Source organism: Arachis hypogaea, chromosome 4 (assembly GCF_003086295.3).
Source record: "Arachis hypogaea cultivar Tifrunner chromosome 4, arahy.Tifrunner.gnm2.J5K5, whole genome shotgun sequence".
NCBI classification, from domain to species: domain Eukaryota; kingdom Viridiplantae; phylum Streptophyta; class Magnoliopsida; order Fabales; family Fabaceae; genus Arachis; species Arachis hypogaea.
The window spans coordinates 36,450,339-36,473,079 of record NC_092039.1 but is presented as its reverse complement, the minus strand read 5'-3'; the positions used below and the strand labels follow the sequence as shown (position 1 = coordinate 36,473,079).

At 26.0% G+C, this 22,741-nt stretch overlaps 1 protein-coding gene across 1 annotated transcript; it reads left to right on the top strand.

Annotated features, from left to right (window-relative positions):
• Nucleotides 1–7,207: 7,207 nt before the first annotated feature.
• On the top strand, nt 7,208–8,962 carry LOC112796664 (BOI-related E3 ubiquitin-protein ligase 1). Its single transcript, XM_025839226.3, has 2 exons — nt 7,208–8,138; nt 8,220–8,962. Exons 1-2 carry the CDS (start codon nt 7,713–7,715, stop codon nt 8,778–8,780), a joined length of 987 nt encoding a protein of 328 aa, XP_025695011.1. The 5' UTR covers nt 7,208–7,712; the 3' UTR covers nt 8,781–8,962.
• The last annotated feature ends 13,779 nt before the right edge of the window (nt 8,963–22,741 follow it).

Below are 22,741 nucleotides of genomic sequence, written 5' to 3'. Positions count from 1 at the left end.
TTTATCTTCTACTACTTACTTGTTTTGTATTTTTTTTCCTATATTTTTTTTCTTCTGGTTCTTTTATTTTTTTGTCTTTTTTTTGCGGCATTTGATTATAAAAATATGATAAGAGAAGACATTAGTGATAAATTAAAATAAATTATAAAAATTTATTTTATTTTATTTTTTATTCAAAAAAATAAAAAATATAATTATAAAAAATTAATAAAAATAATAAAAAATAAAAGATAAATTGTATCTTTTATTAGTGTCTTATGTATCTTTTTTTATCATAATAGACACAAAATATACTAATTTAGTATCTCTAGACATAATATATCTATTTATATCTCATTGGTTAAATGTAATTTTATATTTTTATATTCTTATCTTAATATCTGGTGCATGTAAACAAACGCAGCATTTATTTTAATTTGTTGTTATACATAATTTTGTTATTTTAATTAATTTTTTTGTATTTTTTGTTTTTTCCAAAAAAAAAATATGCTGATTATAAGAAATTTCTGTTTTGGTTTCATAAGTTTTTATGTCGGTATTAACTATTAAGAAACTTTCTATTACTTTTCTTCGAAAAAAATCAGTAAATTTTTGAAAAATTAATTATAGTTTGATTACAAACATATTTATTCACCTCACATTCATCCAATTCATCCAGTTAATTATCTTACAACTATTTAAATGGCAATCCTAATTTTGAACTTAATTGGTTGATAACATACAGTAATTTAAAATGGTCCATTCATATATCATATCTTCAACTAAATATAATTAAAAGATAAAAAATAATTGTATAATTTTTGTCATCTAAAATATATTTCATTATATATATTCACACGAATAATTTTAGAATGTCTTTGATTTAAATAATTAATTTGACGACTAATTTTTTATTTAGGTACTAAGCCCTTGACCAAGTAATGGATGGTTTGAGAAACATACAAGGAAGGATAAGATTACAGCGGCGAATAGTGAGGCTGCTTCCATGGCGGTGATGACTGATGACCAACTAGAAAATGCACCATTCATGACTCATGAGGCTTAGCTTTCTCGCCTAAAACTCTGCCACTGCATTCTCAATCCTTGTGTTTGACCAATTTAGTCATTATTGCACTACAATAATAACATGATGCAAAACCATGCACCATGCATTTCATATTTCACAAGTCTTATTTTGTCTACTTTAATTTTGTTTTGTGGTACTAAAAAAAAAATAGAATGCGTTTAATTTGTATTTTTTATTTTATAAAAAAATAAAAATAGTAACATTTTGAATTCGGTTCCGGTACGTTACCAACAGTATATCTGTCAATTTCTGCCAACTCTTATTTATAATTGTTTCATGGGAGTGTGTTTGTGGATGTGTCTAATAAAAATGTCTTTTTTATAACTGTGTTTAATAGAAGTGTCTTTATAGATATATTTTATAGATGTGTCTCTTTATATATGTATTTAAAATATATTAATTATTAGACACATCTATGAACACACTTTCATGAAACACAAATATAAATAAGAGTTGGCAGATAATATATTGGTACCTTATACTTTTCCTTTTGAATTTAATTTTCACCTTCTTTTCTTTTTTCCAAAATTTTAGAAACAAAAAATAATAATAAAAAAAAAGTAAAACTGCAAACCACGCGCAACTACCAACTTGTGTTTGAGTTTTGACGCAAGAAATGTTGCATCTGGCCTCGTAGTTCAAGCCATTCCACATAGCCTATTAGCCTCTTTGATGAATTTGGACCTTTCGTATTCTTTTGAGTTTTGAATAATCTCATGAATTTTAAGTAAAGAAATGGTAGATAATTAATATTTTTCTATTATGTTTAAACTAATATTAAATAATTATATTTTTTAAAAAGTGTGTTGATTCTCTAGTTATTTACTTATTTTCTAAACAAGATATTTGGTATTATAAAAAATTATGATTATATTATATTATAAAATATGTTAATATATATGACTAGAATCACATTACTTTATTGTATATGTATCATTTTTTTTATAAATTTGTTTATTAGTCATTTTACAAATATTTTATGATGAGTAAATATTTTTAAGAGTAAAATTATAAAAAAATAAATTTATTTAAAATGAAATTAATGTAATTAAGTATAATTTAATTAGATGTAATTAAAAAATAATTAAATAATTATATACCGTAAAAAGATTAAATGTGATTAAATTTTTTTCCCTTAGTATTTAATTTGAGCTGGAGATATTTATTTTCTGAACTGATTATGTAATGTAAAACTGTGTATTTTACTGTTTGGTTAAAATAAAATAAAATAAACATTCCATCTAGAATGAAAACTATCCCAAAGTTTTTAGTAATTCTTTTCCCAAAATTGTAATCTTTCCCTATCCATTCAAGCTAGCTTACGTTAATAACATATAAATATGAAAGCACGCACGCTATTACAAAATTTTCTTTGTCTATAATAGTTGCTATAGTTTATTTGCATGCGTATACTTTTTAGTAGTACATTTATATCTGGAACCTTAAAAGCCCAAATGTACTTATACATTAATTAATATACAAATATCTAGAGTTTGATAACTGATTAACAACTAATCTAGCTAACATTTATTATAAAAAAAAATGTAGGGTAGAAGAAATAATTGAGATATATAGGATCTACGTGCAGCAGACAAGGGATGGATAGAATATAAAACCTTATTTATTCTTTTTAAATTTGCAGGCTTTATAACGTGAATGTATTATATTCTATCATTTCTTTTTATATAATAAGGATTAACTAAAGACCAAAGTGCTTATGCAGTCATGCCTCATTGCCTCTAATATAATATGGAGTAGGTTATGCCTAGCACATTTTTAGTTACAAGCCAAACATGTGTCTCATTCAATTGCACTTTCACTAAATTGTAGCACATATATCATAAATCATGTTTGGAATGCAAAAGAAAAAAGAATTCACCAAAGGTCTCTATTCTGAAACATAATAAAAGTGTACAGAAAATATAAAAAAAAAGTGAGAAAATAATTTTTTTTTCAAACTAAACATGTCTAATTTTTGTATTCTATATGTACATTTGTAATTTGTATGTGAATATTGACCTTAACCAAAAAGCGATATAACTTTTATTTTACTGCTAGTCAAACTGAATCTTGAAAATAATAATAATAATAATAATAATAATAATAATAATAATAATAATAATAATAATAATAATAATAATAATAATAATAATAATAATAATAATAATCATGCAAACTTAATTGATTGGTTGATTCACTGCACCGGTGATATTATCATGATAATTAGAGGATACACATAATTGTGACAACCAAGTGACAGATCTTTCTCCTCATCATGCTATTCTTTAATTTTATATATAATATATTATTTTTCAATATAGTATGTATAATTTGTTAGGTGTAATGGTATAAGTTTATTAGTTGTTTAATTTTCTCATATTATGGAACGAATAAACTAAAACTTTGTAAACTATCTATGTCTCGTCATGCATGTGATTAGCATGTATTATTCCTCTGTAAATGCTTAACTTTCTATTGAGATTCCTTTTATATGTTGAGCTAGTTTAAGTAGCAGATAGATATCTATGATTGAATTTCGATAGTTTAGGTAGAAAATTGATAAAATGATAAAATAAAAAATTAATTATTATTGATTTTTGTAGTTTGTATAAAATATATATCTTTTATTATTTTAATTTAAATTTAAAAGTGATTAACTTCTTATTTATTATTTTATTAATTTTTTTGGAAGGAGTAGCTAAGACCATCTAACTTAATCAACTTTAATAATTGAATGGCTATTGTAACTTATAGCCAGAGATTATTAGACAATTGGTCAAACTTTAAATTTAAATATACACAGCTACAATCTTATTGTTAGTAAATTTGAAGCGTTGTTTTAAAAAAAATAATTTTATCTTAAATTATAGGTTTTGACATTGATGTCAATATTTTTAGTTTAAATCACATTGAGAGTAAGATTATCAAAATGATGAGCTAAAATGAAATATTATGGTTCTTGAAAAATGACAAAAATTAGAAGGATAAGGATGGTAATAACAATGAATATTGAGATCTCATAAGTCATAAGTTTCTGAACCAGGGTTTCATGAGTTTCTGTCTTAGTGGCTGCTGGTTATATGGTTTCAAATGGAATTTATATGCTACTATTAGTTAAATTGAGACATGAATATTGTTACCTATGTGTGGTAATAATAATTAAAAGTTGAGTTCATTGAGAAATATTTATATTTATTTATAAAAAAATAAGTTCATTTGATCTTTCTTTACATCTATATATATGTCATTCTTATTCTTAGTTTGGTAAAATTTTTATTTTTTAAAATTAATTTATAAAAGTTAATTTTTAAAAGATAACTTTTTAAAAAGTGTAATATTTATATTTAATAAATTAAATTAAAAATGACTTTCAATAAATATAAGGAACAATATTTATATTTGATAAAATAAGTTTTAAAATTTAAAAATACTATAAAAGACATAAATTTAAGCGTTAAACTTAAAAATTAGTTAATATATGTGGTTATATTAGACTTTTAAATTTTAAAAGGTACAAATCAACTTTAAAAACTCTACTTTAAGTGCTTTCAAAAGTATTTTAATTTTTTAAAATTTATAATTATAAACACATAGTTTTTTTTATTTACCAAACACAACATGAAAAACTTGTATTTTTAAAAAATACAACGATCTTTTCAAAAAAATTTACCAAATTAAGTCTTAGGCTGGGTTTGGTAAAGCTTTTTCAGGAGTAAAAAGCACAAGCACGTCATTTTGCGTTTGGTAAATTAAAAAGCTCAAGTGCTTGTGCTTGCGGCTTTTAAAAGTTAGGGGTGCTTTTGAAAGCACCTAGGAGGGAGCTTTTCAAAGCTGGTTTATGCTTACCAAATTTTTTTCATTTTCCCGCACATATTTCCCGCTATTATATTGCCATTAAAATTTTCATATATTTCTAACTTCTCTTCCTAACCTTCATAAAATCTAACACAATCTTCATATATTTTTTTATTTTTCAACCTAATCTTCACAAATTTCAACACAAATACATCTATATCACATATTAGGTATGAACTTCTACCTATTTATATTATTTTTTTTTGCGTTAATTTTGTATTTTTTCAGTAGATCTATTATGTTTGTTTGTTTTTTTTATTCTTTGAAACGGGAAGAGGTTGATGAAAACCAATCATAAAATTTTTTTTGCATGAGCATTAGTCCAAAGTTGGAGATGAGTTTCTTGGAACTATGGAGATGGTTCGAAATAATATAGCATTAAGTTTGATTGGTGGAAAAAATTAGATTATAGTAATTTAGGTAATTTAATATTTTTAGTAATGATGTTTAGGATAAAATAAATTTTTATGATACTTATATAAAATTTTAAAGTTAAAAAATAGAAGAATTTATTTATTATATTTATGTTTATTATGAATTTTTTATTTTAACATTATTTTATTTTAAAATATTATATAAAATTTTAAAGAATTTGAAAAAAAAATTATTTTTTTGTTATAAACATGTTTATTATAATTTTTTCAACTTTTAAAAACTGTTTTACCAAACACAATTATGGTGCTTGTACTTATTAAAAGCCATTTTTAATTTGATTTTACCAAAACGTAAGTGCTGCAGCTTTTAAAAAGCTGTCTTTTAAAAGACAGCTTTCATAAGTTACTTTTAAAAAGCAAAAGTTTTACCAAACTAAGCCTTAATCTGCTAGTCTTTGTAAGTTTTTTAAATTTGTAATTAGATTTTATATTTAAAAAATTTTTAATTATATTTTTACGTCAATTTTAAATTTATAATCAATCTTTTTTAATGATAAACCTTATAAAAATATTTTCATTTATTTTACACCACTAACCAATATGCAACATATTCAAGTTAAATATTTTTAAAATAATAAAAATATAATTATGAATTTAAAATTAATATAAAAATTTAATTAAAAATATTAAAAAACAAAATTTAATTATAAAATTGATAAAATTATATATTTTTTATTATTTTGACAAAATTAGATGAATCAACAAAAAAATTTAACCATAATTTAAATATTTATTTTAGGTAGATGAAATTTAACATTCCAAAAATAGAATTATATACTTAATTGAGCAGATACATAAACGCATTAAAATTCATTGATATAAGAATCTTAATAAAAATATTTGATAGGCCTTTTCCATAAAATTAGTGTGAGAATCCGATCCAAAAGAATCTATCAAATCGTAAAAACTTCCCTTTCCTAGAGATAAGAAAGACACAGGAAATTTCTACAGGAATATGCAAAATCGTTACAATGAAAGGAATGCACATTATTGGGCGGTGACAGATGAATATAAATGTTGATCCAAAATTATTGTGGTCCATTATTAAAAAATATCTTTATCTTCGGTTCACTAAAAATGAATTAAGCACCACTAATTTAATTTAAAAAATAAAATAAAAATTAAATACTTTTTAAATAATAAATTTAAATATTTTATTGATATAATAATATATAATTTAATAATTATATATTTTTTTGTATATAAAAGACTAAATTCATAAAATAAGGTTGCCTAGTAGTACCTGCAGTGGTTGGATGGAGGGTGAAAGAAAAGAAAATGATGCTATACTGCAGGCATTGATTGTGGAGAGGGGTGATAGCATGGCCAGCCATATGGCCTGCATCTGCATTTGCCTCTCTCTCTTCACCTTATTTGTTCGTACAGCGACACAACAGTTAAAACAAATGGACCAAGCCACTGCACCGGAGAAGATGGGTGTGACTGTAGACGTGGGACCCATTCAGGGCTCAGCTTTCTTGTCTCCAATACACCCCTCCCATCACGCACCTTGCACGTGCTACCCCACCCTTTGGCCCCATTCATTCTCTCCTGGACCCACGTGTCCTCTTCTCCCCACCGCCACGTCCTGCCAAAGAGTCCGCGCGTAGTTCCGTCAATGACTCAGTGTCACCTGTGTTTCTCAAACTATATCATATATGTCATAATAATAATAATAATTACGTGTAATATAATAACAGAGCTTTCATTGAGTTTCTAACCGTTACAAAATCATCCAATTCTATATTATTTTACTATATATTATGTTTTCTAGAAATGACTGGTCCGGCCAATTACCTGAAAGGCAGGGAAAGATGTATATCTCATCTATTAGCTTACATGATTAAAGTCTTTTGTCATTGTTTCCAAAAACAAAAAATATTACAACATCAAGATAACAGTAGAATATAAACGAAAAAGCTGAAACCCCGCAAATTCCAAAACGAGTGAAAGAAGAAAAGGTAAAAGGGGAAAAAAATAAAGAAGGATACTCACAATCCCACATCACATCACATGTTTCACTATACTAAATAGCACCTACTATTTTTTTAATTAAAGAAACAAATCTAAACCGAGGGGTAATTAAAGGGAATTGAATACGATAGATTGTTAATTAATTTATTATAAATAGAGGGAGAAATGGGGATAGGGGATTAGATTTTCTCTGACTAGGAAGATGCGTTTGACTTTCTCTCTCTTTGTAAATAAATAAGCGAGACAGAGTCATCAACGCTCCTTTAGTAGTGGGCACCCAGTCACGCAGAAACCACAGCCCTGTTAATATTCTCTCCTCAATTGCAAGAAACAAGAGGAAAGAAAAAGAAGAGGAAAACTGAAAACACGAAACGTAACCAACTATGGCAGTGGAAGCACCTCACAACCTCTTCCCTCCACAACAGTTTCTGAGTAACACAGAATTCATGAAGCTGAGCCACAACCAGTACCAGCAGCACAACATGATGATGGACGCTGGAATAATAACCATGAATAACAACAACAATACAGCTTCAACAACAACAATGCCGGAATCGTTGCTGATGCCTCTCTACGCATCCTGCGATCCAAACTCGATAAACAAATCAGACAGCGGCCTCACATATCACCACCGCATCTCTCTCCCTCGGAAGCGTTCCAGAGAAGACTCCATAGCTGAATCATCCAACGTCCTCCCGCTTCCTCAGAAAAGCAAACTCTCTTCTCCCTTCCTCCACCACCATAACAACCTCCTCCTCCACCACCTTAACAACCAACACTCCGAGATCGACCAACTCATCTCCCAACACGTAAGCTTAGCTTCTCCATTCCGTTTCCGTTTCTGCTTTTGAAACTGCTCTAACGATTTGCTTTGTTCATCTAACTGACAGACGGAGAGAGTGAGATTGGAACTGGAGGAACAGAGAACGAGGCAGTCAAGAACGTTTCTGACCGCAATCCAAGAAGCGGTTATCACGAAGCTGAAGGAGAAGGACGACGAGATTCAAAGAATGGGGAAACTGAACTTTGCTCTACAAGAACGCGTAAAATCGCTCTGCCTCGAGAATCAGCTATGGAGGGACCTCGCTCAGACCAACGAAGCCACCGCCAACTCCCTCCGATCCAATCTAGAACAAGTCCTCGCTCACGTCGCCACCGACGACAACCACCAACACCACAACAACAATAACGGTTACGGTTACGACGACGAGGCGGAATCGAGTTGCGCCAGCAACAACCGCCACCTCCGCCTCGAGGATGACGCCGACGACGGAGGAGACTCCGGCGCCGCCGCAGTGAGGATGTGCAAGAAATGTGGGGAGAGAGAGTCGATAGTGTTGTTGCTGCCGTGTAGGCATCTCTGCCTCTGCACAGCATGTGGGTCCACCGTTCGGAACTGCCCTCTCTGCAATTCTGGCATCAATGCGAGTGTTCATGTTAATCTCTCTTAGCACTTTTTTTTTTCATACTTTGTTTTTAAATACCATCCAAAATTAGATGAAATTAGTTTTTTTCTTTCTTTTTGTTTCTTTTGGGTGTCCAAAGGGCAGTGTAATCGTAGATAGAGTTGACCCTAGAAGGGGAAAAAAATTAGAATTCTTTTGTTAATGTACAGATTTTATTTGATTTTTCACTTTTTCTTACTGTTTTTATTTTTATTTTATTTTTTGTTCCCCTCGCTTCATAATTTCGTTATTTATTTCGTAAATCCGTTACTACTATTAGGTCGTGGATTTGGTGGGAACCGGTGGCCGTTAGAGTAGAACTTCTTGCTACTACAAATTCAGCTTCAAAGTTTTAATTAAAGATCAATAACTGCTGATTTTTTATTGGAATTTAATCGTGATGAAGTTCTATTGTTGACAAAATGTCTTTGATTCAATTCAAAATCAAACCAGATTAGGCGTTAAGTTGTTCATTTTATTTAATGTTCTTAAATTTGAGCTGTGTACGGATCTTATTTCATCAGCACAATGAAGGGGTGGTTGAAGAAATTACGCTACGTTGTTTTTAAATAAATTTATCAATGTTATTGTCTTATTGATTAGTCATGGCTATGACAATGAAATCTTTATCTTGATTTAGGTACCTCTTAATATATAATTTAAAAATATAAATAATTTTTGAGTAAGTGATAAGTGATAACTGATAAAGTTGAGGGAATTATTTAGGGGGTGATGAGTAAGATTTTGGCGGGTTGTGTCATTCTGGGTGTAATCTTTACCAGAAAAGAAATATTTAATTTCCCACTTTATATCAAAAAAGGTGGGGGGAATAGTAGAAGCAACATAAGAGGAATATGTAAGTGTACTAGGAAAATTAATTAAAGTAGGAAAGAAAGATAGGAAGAAGCAAGAAGTGGTGTGTCCCCCACTTAGGTAAACCTATATATGATGGATAAAATTCTTGTGAGAAAAAAAAAAAAGAAAAGAAATCACAATCCAAGTGGGTGATGGGGCGGTGGTGGGTGCCTTAATTCATTCATATGATAGTGCATAATAATGTGGCCACCACCCAAGGAAGCATCAAATTCCCGGAAGCTGTTAATGTGAATGTGATGAATAATGAATGAGTGAGTGGCAATTTCCTTTTGTTTTTGCTTTCTCCATTGTAATCGGTTTGAATAATAATAATAATAATAAATAAATAAATAAAGTAAAGTCCATAAAGTTGACAGAGACCTAAAATCGTCATAAAGTGAGAAAAGAAAAAACAGCAAGGATAAGTAAGACCCTGTTTGTTTGGTTGCTGCAGAGGACTCTGTTACATAAAGCCATCATCATCATCATAACACGGGCAACGATTAGAGTGGAAAAAGTTTCATATGTTCAAATCAACCAATAGGAGGCATCATCATTTTTGTTTTCTTGTTGCACTATTATGGGATGCTTCCTTCCTTCCTCCTCCCAAGTCCTACCCTCCCTTTATTTATTATTTGCCTAACAGTAATAGGCTTCTGCTTCAGCTTCATGCTTTTCCATCTTTGCTATAATTTCTTTGTCCCCACTCTCCTGTAAAAGGCTATCTAATTAGTGTAATTGCTTACACCACCTTCCCATTATAAAATCAAATATATTAATTAATTGGTACTATAAGCTTTATTCTCCTATATCGTATCCTACATCCGATAGTGCCATAGAGCACAAGCAAATCAGGGTAACATTGTAAGAATAAGCTTTTGCGGTTCATTCAATAAATAACTAGTGCTACCGTACTACCTAAAATTCCTCTTTTTCAATAAAAAATGGAAATAGTTTTTTTTTTTAATTTTTTTATCAAAAGAAAAAATCTATAAAACTAACAATTTTATTAAAATTTGATCAGTATTTAATCAGTAAAAAAAATAAATAATTTTATATTATTAAATATAATCTCATATTATTAAAAATGCTAATAATAATTAATTAATAGTTATAAATTACAAAACTTTTTAGTCCTCTAACAATTCTCTTATAAGAAACGACGGTTTTTTTTTTTTAAATTTAAGGTTTGTTAATAAGTATTCAGTATACATCTAAAAAAACAACTTTAACGAAGTAATTCAAAATAATTATACTTGTATTTTTATTAAGGACCATATGTTCCTTAATAACTTCTAGAAACTCAAGAAACTCAAGATTGAAGTTTTCTTTTGCACATTTTTATCATACTATATATAAAAGAAAATTAATCATTAAACAACCACTATATAAAAACATGTAGTTGATATCCATAAAAAGATATTTGATATGTTTAATTATTTTATTAAAAATTATATACAGATATGTAGTAATTAATTTGATAACTAATTTTTAATATTCATGATTTTTCAAATAATTTCATCTTAAATATACTCCCCGCAAAATGATCATGAAAGTAAGTTCTAAATTATGCCAATAAATTTCAGTTGGAACTTATTTTAAATTTAAATAAATATGGAATATTATGGTAATAGCAGAATGAAGTGGTATAGCATGTCCTATGCCTATATATCTAACTGTTATTTTATTTCGTCCTCTCTTTTTCTCCTTTAGATATATCATCATGGTTCTTGTTAGCTTAATTAAAGAGTGTTGGGATTCTTTCTGACCAACTTCACATTTCTTCTCTTTGATTGAACAAAAGATTGAAATTCCACAGGCACTTCAGTTCAAATTGAACATCACCTCAACTAAAGATACTTATACCATTCCCACTACAATTTGTTTTCTTTTTTTCTCTTCCCTTAACTTTTTTTCTTTTTAGTTTGTCAAAACATTTATGATTGACACCATTATTAAAGTCCTAGCTTAACATGGGTTCAGTGACCCAATGACCCACATGTTTATTGATAAACCAAAGATCCAAAGAGAGATAGAGAGATAGGCCTCTTATAAACTTTAGGAAGGGTATCAGGTGTACCGGGAATACCGGTGTTCTAGTTATTTTAACCGTTGATCTGAATTAAAAAAAAATATATAATATATATTAATTAAAATTAACGATTAAAATAACTGGAACACCGATGTTCCCGGGTACACCTGATAATTTTCCTAAACTTTATCTTTTTTTTTTTCTAATTATTTTATTATTTATCTTTTTCCAATATCATCACCACCAAATCTTCTCTAGTGACATTGTCTGTTGCAAAAAAAGAAAAGTATGGTTTAAGCTGTACTTGTCTTTTCAATAGGTTGATGGAATGATTGAAATCTTCACATTCATTCATTTCATTTCACTCCTTTCCTATTCAATTGCCTTTTGATTCTTTTCCTTGAGTCCACCACCATCTTCATGCTTTTTGGGAATAAAATCCATTCTTGTACAAAGGAGTAAAAGACACTCTTTTCTTTTCTCTTGAAGTAACCAGAAAAAAAGATAAAAGAAAAAACTTCAATCCACTGATTCAGATGCAATTAAATTCATATATACATATAAATGATGGGTAAAAATGACTAAATTATACATAAAAGTCCAGTTAAAAAAAAGTTTTACTATTATGTATTTTAATTAAGAGCATACATTAAAATAATATTAATAAAAATTTTAAATCTTTTATTAGAATAAATACATAATAAATATAGAATTTAATTATGATACACTAAAAATATATTTTATTTTTGTTTATATAAAATTTATATAATTAAATGTATATAAAATTATTTTATACTCAATTAAATTTATAAATATATTCAAACTTTAAATTTTATATAATTTAAAAAAAATTGATAAAATGTGACAATAATTGCACGTGATACACAGTTTAATTTAGATTTTTGAGGACCCCATGATGGTAAATTTTTTTGGGGGGAGGAGTAGTGAGGATACCATATAGTCCACAATAATAATGGAGGTAGAGTAAGAATTGAACAATGAAAAGAATAAAATAAAATACAAATAAATTTAATTAGATGGTTCCAATTAGGTGTGTGGAAAATGGCCTGACTAATTAATAAAAGAGTATACAGAGAGAAAGAGCACTACAGAACAGAACAGCACCAAATGGTGCATGTGCCAAGTGAAAACTGACACATCAGAATCACACCATCTTCTGAAAAAAACTGACACACACAAAAACAACTACTAAGTATATGTGTGTGTGTTCTCCTATTATTGTACCCTTCTGCCTTCTTCTTTTCTCTTTGGAACCCACCTTCCATTGGGAATTACACCACGCCGAATTTGTGACGTATCACAGTACTTTGCACTGCTAAAATAATTAATAAATTACTACTATCATATTCATATTAGCAACATGATAAATACAAGTCTAAAGAGGGAAAAAGAAAAAAAAGAAGCAGCTAATAATAGAGCCAGGAAAATGAAAAAAGGACATACATGCACGTAAATGAACAATGACCACCTCACTCGGTCACGTTTTTCGTACGTCTTATTAACTCTTTTCCCCTAACACTATAGTTGGTTTAAGGGAAAATAAGAAGAAAGAAAAGTGGTGGAAGAAAAATGAGTGAAAATTTGTATTTTTCTTTGTTTAGATAGTAAAAAAAATAGAAAGAAATTTTTTTTTTGTGTGGGTCTCACAACAAAAATTTTTCATCCATTAGAAGCAAGAAAACAAAGAGAAAAATGTTATTTTTAGTGTATTTATAATATTATTCCTAATTTTATTATTATTAATAATTATTAATATAAATTTGATTTTAATAGTTTTAATAGGGGCGGGGCTACATACATAGAAAGGGGGCAATGACCCCCCTAATTTTAATTTTTTACATGTAAATTATATGTAAATTTCAGTTTAGCCCCTCCTTAAAATTTTATTTTAGTCTTATTTTATTGTGTAAATATTTTTGGCCCCCCTCTACTATTTCATCTAGCTCCGCCCCTGGTTTTAATATATTATTATAATAAAGATTTACATTTAAACATTATATATGTATTAGATAAATAATTTATAAAATTATAATATTTTATAATATTCATAAAATAAAATGCAATAAAACATAAATAAACAAAAATATTTATACTTTATTTTGTTACAAGAGCATTAATGTAATTTTATACCATTATGATTTTTTTTTCTTCTCATTCAAACAAAAGAAATTTTTTTCTCTATTTTCTTTTCCTTTATTTTCTCTTCATCCAAACAACACACAAATAACTCTACTTTTTCTTCTATTTTCTTTCCTCTCATTTTCTTTCCTCTTATTTTCTTTCTTTCTATTTTCTTTCCTATATCCAAACAAAGCCTAAATCCAAGTAAGTGTGTATGGGTGGGGTGAAATTGGATTTAATGTGATTTAGACTCGATCCAAAATATATATTAGGTCTATTTATAGATTCGAACTTGATCTTAGACCCGATGAAATCTATATACTTTTAGGCCACGATTATATCGAGTAAAAATTGGGTGAAAACCGAGTTATCAACATTACATTATCTTAATACCTTCTTATAAGCTAGCATGTAAAAATATTCAAATTTCTAAAACTCCAACCATTATTTGACATGGTAAAATTCACTTAGAAAAATATAACAAGAACTAACTCTTCTCTACAATTAAAGCATAATCATAATCAATACTAATATTGTCTAATAACACTAAATATTTAAATCAATAAAAATAACACAATATTATGCATTAATTAGTCTAAAATCTTATACATTTTAAACATAAAATATTAACTTATAGTCTTATAATAACTAATAACACAAAATATTAAGATTTACAATACTTAAATTTCACATAAAAATAGACATCATCCATCACTAATAACACAAAATATTAATTGTGTATGATGACCGGGCCACTGGGCCGATTTCGGGTGATCCAAGCCATAACCCGAATCCGTCTCGAAATAATGACCGAGTCTATTTTTGAGACCCTTATCCAACCCTAGATCCAAAAAAATCACACCAAATTAGTTTCTAACATGTTCAGGACCGGATCAAGTCTTCGAGCAGGACCGAGTCATACACACCCCTAAATCCAAGTAATAAACAAGGAAAAAACAAAACTGTTGATAAAAATTGTATAACTAAATAATATTATTTTGTTAATAAAAAGAGTTGAATCAAACAACTACTTTTGATAGTTTTTAATTTTAATTGTATAGTACATTAAAATTATAGTACATTACAAAAATTTATTTTTTTTTGTTTTATAGAATGAAAAATAATAATGCAAAAAAAAACACTAAATATATTTTAGTTCAACCATAAAATGTAGTATGATTTATGTTTAGTTTCTGTCATAAACAATAGTAATCAAGAATAACTACAAGAAAAAGTGTAGGAAGATAATGAAAATACAAAATAATGTGAATAATGAATATGTCGGATGTTCGATTTAATAGGTATGCAGATGATTATGTTGATTCTTAGTTGGATGGTTATTCCTTTTGATTCGATTTATTCATGCACAGTTAACAATGGTTGAATGCTCAATTCAGTAGTTGTGCGAATGGTTATACTAATGTCAGGGTTTAGGAGATAATTTAGGAGTGGAGTATTTTTTTACTTTATTGAGTTAATTCTATAGCCCATTGTTTATATTATTCATAAAAGTCATTGTCTACTTAGCAAAAGCGTAATTACAAACACTAATTCTAAAATTGCATTTGTTTACAGGCGAGACAATGAGATAAGAATGCACGGACATAAAATTATGTTTGACAAATGAAACATAGACAAAAATATTATATTCAGAGACACTGAATTAGTGTATTTTGTATCCATCCTAATAGGAAGGACACAAAAACACTAACAAAGAGCATAACTTATTTTTTCTTTTCTTATTTTTGTTGATTTTTTATAATTATATTTTTTATAATTATATTTTTCTTTTCAAAAATTTTGAATGAAAAGAATGAGAATAAATTAGACTTTTATAATTTGTTCTAGTTTATTATCAAACAAAATATAATAATACTAATTTTTATATCCTCAACATTTGAGTCTTATTCAGTGTCTTGTTTTATCTTATTCTCATAACCAAATATAATTTAAGAGACTTATACTCTTATGACACAACTAAACTAATCCAAGTTTAGTAACCTTTAAGTGATAATCCAACTTAGATAAAGAGAATCAAATGTATCTTAATCTACTATATTTTAGAATTAATCACTCAAACAAAAGTATAAATGACTTTTGTGTGAATTAAAATTTTTTATCTTTTACATTTCTCAATATGAACTTAATTATAGACAATAGAAAAATTAGAACATCCTCAAAAACAAAAAAATAAAGGAAAAATATGGTTCTTGTCACGAGTGAAATTATTTATTTGGTTTGTTTTTGTATACTAAAAAAAGATTATATAGGCTGAAAATTATTAGTCACGACGATAACATATGTATATTGTGTAAAAAGGACGTTGAACATATTTATCACTTATTTTTTTGTTGTGAATTTACTTGGTAGATGTGGTGTGAATGACTATCTGATTTTGAAAAGTTGTGGTTTGTTTAAGAGTTCATTGAAAGAACATTTTGAGAGTTGGACATGTGCCAAAAGCATAACAAGTGGCTCATATGTTTCTTGGCGGTTATTTGAAACGGATGACTAGAAAGAAACGGACGGATCTTTCATAACAAGAAAGCGGATGTAGAAAAAATTTTTCACAAGTCTTTGACCAGTTATAGAAAGTGAAATAGTATGAATTCCTTTTGTTACTGATAGCAATGCCCGAGATAATATTAGGATAGTTTTCTATTTATTTTACTTTAGATGTTGCTATTTGTGACTTTGTTCTTTTGTCGTTCTACTTTATTGTATTTGAACTTGCTTATTCAAATAAATAAATAAATAAATAAAAGATGTGTGTATGTAGGGGTGTTCGCAGTGCGATTTAAATCGGTTTTAAATAAAAAATTCATCCAATTCGAACACTAATATAAATATAATAAATATGTTATAAATATAATATTATAATAATATTATTATAGCACATTGTGCGGTTCGGATTGAATTAGATCAATTATGAAAAATAAATTTAAAATCTAATCCGATCCAACAGTTTAAAAAAAATAGAATCTAATCAAATCTGAATTAGTCTCAATTTTTAATTTAAATTAAATTAAATTAACAATTTAATTTAAATCAATTTAAATTTAAACATTTTATATATATGTGATCTGAATTAGCTCAAATTAATTGCCTTTTTCCTTGGTTGATTCCTTCATATATAGGCAACTTAATATCTTCTTCAATGTAAGAATCATTTTCTTACTTGATGCATTAGTTCGTTACCCTCATCAAAGAGATAGTGTTGTCTTTTAATGTGAATATCTTTCTTATTTAGCTTGATTACAATATGCAATAACTTTTTTTCTTGTAGAACAATCTAATTCTTAAAAATAATTGTCAATCCATGACTTGTTTTGTACCATGAATTTTTTTATTGTGAACTTTGATTGCCTATTTATTAATATCTACCATGCTCATAATAATAACTTATAACAAAATATATTAATTATGTTTGACATTACAGGATTAGTATTCAATTCGTGACTTAATATTTTATTTATACATAAAAAAAGAGATATTTTTTGAAAAAAAAATTGATCAGAAGATAAAATAAGACAAAATAAAATATATAAACAAAATCTAATATTTCAAATATTAAATAAAAATCAAAACTTAATTCAACTATTAAAAAAATAAAAATATAATTTATCTAAAATAATATATTCAAGTAAATTTTTCGGATTACTATTAGAAATTAGAAATTAAGTGAGGCTTCAGTCAATCTCTCAATATAACTTTGTTTTAATATCATTATTAATTAGAAATAAAGTGTGTTTAATTTATTCTAAAAACTATGTTAAAACTTAAAACTGTCTCATATTTATAATTATTTAATTGGATATTTATTATCACTCTTAAAATCTAAATATATATGTACCAAAAATTGTAAATTAATAAATTTTTAACTAATAAATAAATACGCTTATATTATTTTTAAATAAAAATTTTTTAAATAAATGTACTTTTATTATTTTAATTTTTTAATTTAAATAAACATATTTATATTATTTTAAATAAAATTTAAAACTAATATAAGTAGGTTTATTTAAAATTTTAAATTTTAATATTTTAAATAAACATACTCTTATTATTTTAAAATTTTTTAAATTTAAATAAACGTACTCATATTATTTTAAATAAGTATATTCTTTTAATTTAAAAATAATATGAATGTATTTAAATAAAAAAATTAACAACGTTATCTTTTTAAAATCGAATAAATATAATTAATCATATGAGTACAATAATACGAATACATACAATTTTATAAATCATTAATTTAAATTAGATCTATTTAAATTTGAAATACAAACAAATACAAATTTTATAATTTAAAATTCTAATTATTTAAATAAAATTAAATTGATTAAAAAAATAAAAATATACTAATACAATTCAAATCGTATTAAAACGTAAACAAGTTTGTTGAGTCCATAAACAAACTTTATGTAAATAAATAAGTTTAGTCAATGTGATAGGTGAATTTTGTGCAAACTTTATGAAAATACAATAAAAAAATTAAATCCTAAAAAATAACATAATTTTTTTAGATATTTTATAATAAAAAAAATCTCATTAACATTGAGCAAAATAATTAACTAATATTTCTCAATTTAAATTAGTCAATTTATTTTTAAAATAAAATACAGTAAAAAATATAACATAATAGCTATATCAATTGGTTTTTTAATTAAATCATTTATATAAAATAATTCAATTTTTTTTAAATCAAATAGTAACACGTATCATCCATCCAAAAATAATTTCATATCAAATGACTGTAGGTGAATTTCTGCCAAATAATAAACAAGAAAAAAACAAAACTTTGACAAAAATTGTCTAACTAAATAATATTATTCTTTTAATAAGAAGAGTTGAATCAACCAACTTACTTTTGATAATTTTTAATTTTAATTGTATAGTATATTAAAATTATAGTACATTAAAAAATATATTTTTTTTCTTTTGTCTCACAATAATAGAATAGAAAATAATAATAATAAAAAAATACCTGATATATTTTAGTTCGATTACGAAGTGTAATGTGATTTATGTCTAGTCTCTATTATAAATAATATTAATCAAGAATAATTACAAACACTAATTTTAAGATTGTATTTATTTACAGGCATAAGATAATGAGATAAGAATACAGAGAAATAAAATTGTGGTTGACAAATGACACACAGATAAAAATATTATATTCAGTACTGAATTAGTGTATTTTGTGTCTATTCTAATAGAAAAGGTACAAAAACACTAACAACGAATATGGTTTAATTTTTATTTTTTTATTATTTTTGTTGATTTTTTATAATTATTATTATTATTATTATATTTTTCTTTTCAAATTGTTTGAATACAAAAAAAAAGAATAAATTAGACTTTTATAATTTGTTCTAGTTTATTATCAAACAAAATATAATAACACTAATTTTTGTAACCCTGATATTTAAATCTTATTCAATCTTATTCAGTGTCTTGTCTTGTCTTATTTTGAGAACTAAACATAATTTAAAAGACTTACACTCTTGTAACACAACTAAGTTAATCCAAATTTAGTAACCTCTAAGTGATAATCCACCTTAGATAAAGAGAATCAAATGTATCCTAATTTAGTATACTTTAGAATTAATCACTCAAACAAAAGTATAAATGATTTTTGTGTGAATTACATTTTTTATTTTTTATATTTTTCAATAAATTTAATTATAGACAATAGAAAAATTAGAACACCCTCAAAAACAAAAACAAAAAATAAAAGACATGTTTGGTTCTACCACAAGTGGAATTATTTATTTGATTTGTTTTCATAAGAAGATTGAATACTAAAAATAGATTGTATAGGCTGAAAATTATTAGTCATGGTGATAACATATGTATATTGTGTAAAATAGACCTTGAACATATTTACTATTTATTTTTTTGATTGTGAGTTTACTTAGTAAATGTGGTGTGAATGACTATCTAACTTTGAGAGATTGTAGTCTGTTCTGAGTTCACTAAAAGAACATTTTGAGAGTTGGACATGTATTACTAACAAAAAAGAAGAGCATAACAAGTGGTTCATATGTTTAATTTCTTTACAGTTATTAGAACCTATGACTAAAAAAAATGGACAAATCTTTTGTAATAAGAAAGCGGGTATAACAAAATTTTTTCACAAATTTTTGATCAATTATAAAGAGTGAAATAATATGAATTCCTTTTATTGTTAATAGCAATATCTCGAATGACATTAGAGATAATTTTCTATTTATTTTATTTTAGATGTTACTATTTATGACGTTGATTTTTATGGCTTCATTTATTGTGTTAAATTCGTTTATTAAAAAAAAATAAAGAATATGTGTATATAATGTGAATTAGCTCAAATTAATTGCCTTTTTCTTTGGTTGATTCTTTCATATATAAGCAACTTAATATTTTTTTTAACGTAGGAATCATTTTCTTATTTGATGTAGTTGTTGCCCTCATCAAAGAGATAGTGTTATCTTTTAATGTGAATATCTTTTTTATTTAGCTTGATTACAATATGTAATAATTTTTTTTCTTGTAATACAAGCTGATTCTTAAAAATAATTGTCAATCCATGAGTTGTTTTGTATCATGGATTTTTTTATTGTGAAATTTGATTGCCTATTTATTAATATCTACCATGTTCATAATAATAAATTATAATAAAAAATATTAATTATATTTGTCATTATAAGATAATTAATATTCAATTTATGACTCAATATTTTATTTGCACATAAGAAAGAGATATTTAAAAAAAATAATTTTGATCAGAAGATAAAATAAGACGAAATCAAATATATAAACAAAATCTAGTATTTCAAATATTAAATAAAAATTAAAACTTAATTCAAATATTAAAAAAATATAATTTATCTAAAATAATATATTCAAGTAAATTTTTGGGATTATTATTAAAAATTAGAAATTAGAAATTAAGTGAGGCTTCAATCAATCTCTCAATATTAAGTACGTTTAATTTATTCTAAAAACTACGTTAAAACTTTAAACGGCTCATATTTATAATGATGAGTTAAGTATTATTTTGTTTCTAACGTTTGGAGTAAGTCTTAAAGTTGTCTCTAACATTTGAATCGTTCGATTTAAGTTCCTAATGTTTTAAAATTGATTCAATATTGTTCTGCCGTAAGAAATTTTTTAATAGAATTAACGGCGTGACAAAATTGAGACGATTTTAAAACGTTGGAGACTTAAATAGGACGAAAACGTCGGAGACAAAAATGATACATAAAAATAAATTTTAATTTTATCCTTCACTAATATCAATCTTTTATGGTACATAGTTATTCAATTATTTTTTAATCAGAATTACACTTAATCACATTATTTTGATTCTAAATAAATTTTTTTATAATTTTACTCTTAAAGATTTTTACTTATCATGAAATGTTTGTAAAATGACTAAAATCACATTACTTTATTATATATGTATCATTTTTTCCCCACAAATTTATTTACTAGCCATTCTACAAATATTTTATGATGAGTAAAATTTTTAAGAGTAAAATTATAAAAAAATTAAATTTATTTAGAATAAAATTAATGTAATTAAGTGTAATTTACTTAGATGTGATTAAAAAATAATCGATAACTATGTACAGTAAAAAATTAATATTATTGAAGGATAAAATTAAAATTTATTTCTACGTATCGTTTTTGTCCCTAACGTGTTCGTCCTATTTAAGTTCTAACATTTCAAAATCGTCTCAATTTTATCCTGCCGTCAATTCTGTTAACAGATTCCTAACGACAGGACAATATTGAGTCAATTTTAAAACGTTAAGGACTTAAATAGGACGATTCAAACGTTAGAGATAACTTTGAGACTTACTCCAAACATTGGAAACAAAAACTATACTTTACTCTTATAATGATTTAATTGGATACTTATTATCACTCTTAAAATCTAAATATATATGTACCAAAAATTGTAAAAGTTAAGAAAATATTGATTTGAGTTTCAATTAATCCATATTTATTTTGAATTGTACCAAAAAATAGTAAAACATATTTAAAAAATAATATATAATAATAAATAAACACATAAACTTCTAATCAAAATTAATTACTTAACTGGTTCTAGCCAGGTTTTAGGTAAAATAATTACATAAACTCTATTATACATTTTTGATGGTAAAAAATTTGTAAGTAGTAATTAAAAGAAATGCTATAAGATCTACGTAAAATATTGACTAAAAAAGATAATAAATTATTAAACTAAAGATATTAAATTACTGAGTAAAAGTACTAATTAATATAAATTAAAATGATTGATCTTATATTTTTGTCAATTAAAAATTGTGTTATGGAAGGAAAATAAGAAAAAGTGAGAGATTTTATATAGTGTTGAAAAATTAGATTTATCTGGAAATGTTGTGGTCGCTGTGGGTGTGGGCAGTGGAGTCTTTTATGATGCCTAAAGGTGTATACTTTTTTCCTTTTGTCGATGCTGCAACACGCTAACACCATCGAATGGTATAAAGTGTCACGAGTCCTCTTCATGCCTTGCCAAGTTCTTTTGATTTTGGTTCTAGCTAGGGAATTAAGAATCTTGTGAATTTTTACATGAAAACTGATAGCCATTATATGTAAAGGTAATCACACATTTCAATAGCATGAATTTCTACCCAGTCACATGAAAAGATGCCTCATCTTTAGTCATATATATTTAGTGTCAAATTATCAATAATAAATAATTAATAATGTTGAGCATAATTAAGGTAGTAGCTAGGTTGGGGGGTGCATTGGCATGTGCATCTTAGATTAATGTGCTATGATATTTCTGTGATTTTTTTGTTTATCCATACCCAATAATATATTATGTGATGTCTTACCCACTGCAGAAAAGAAAGTTAGTGTTCCCATTACCCTATGTATATGATTGTTCCTTTTCGTGGATTTTGATCCAAATATTGCTAAATTA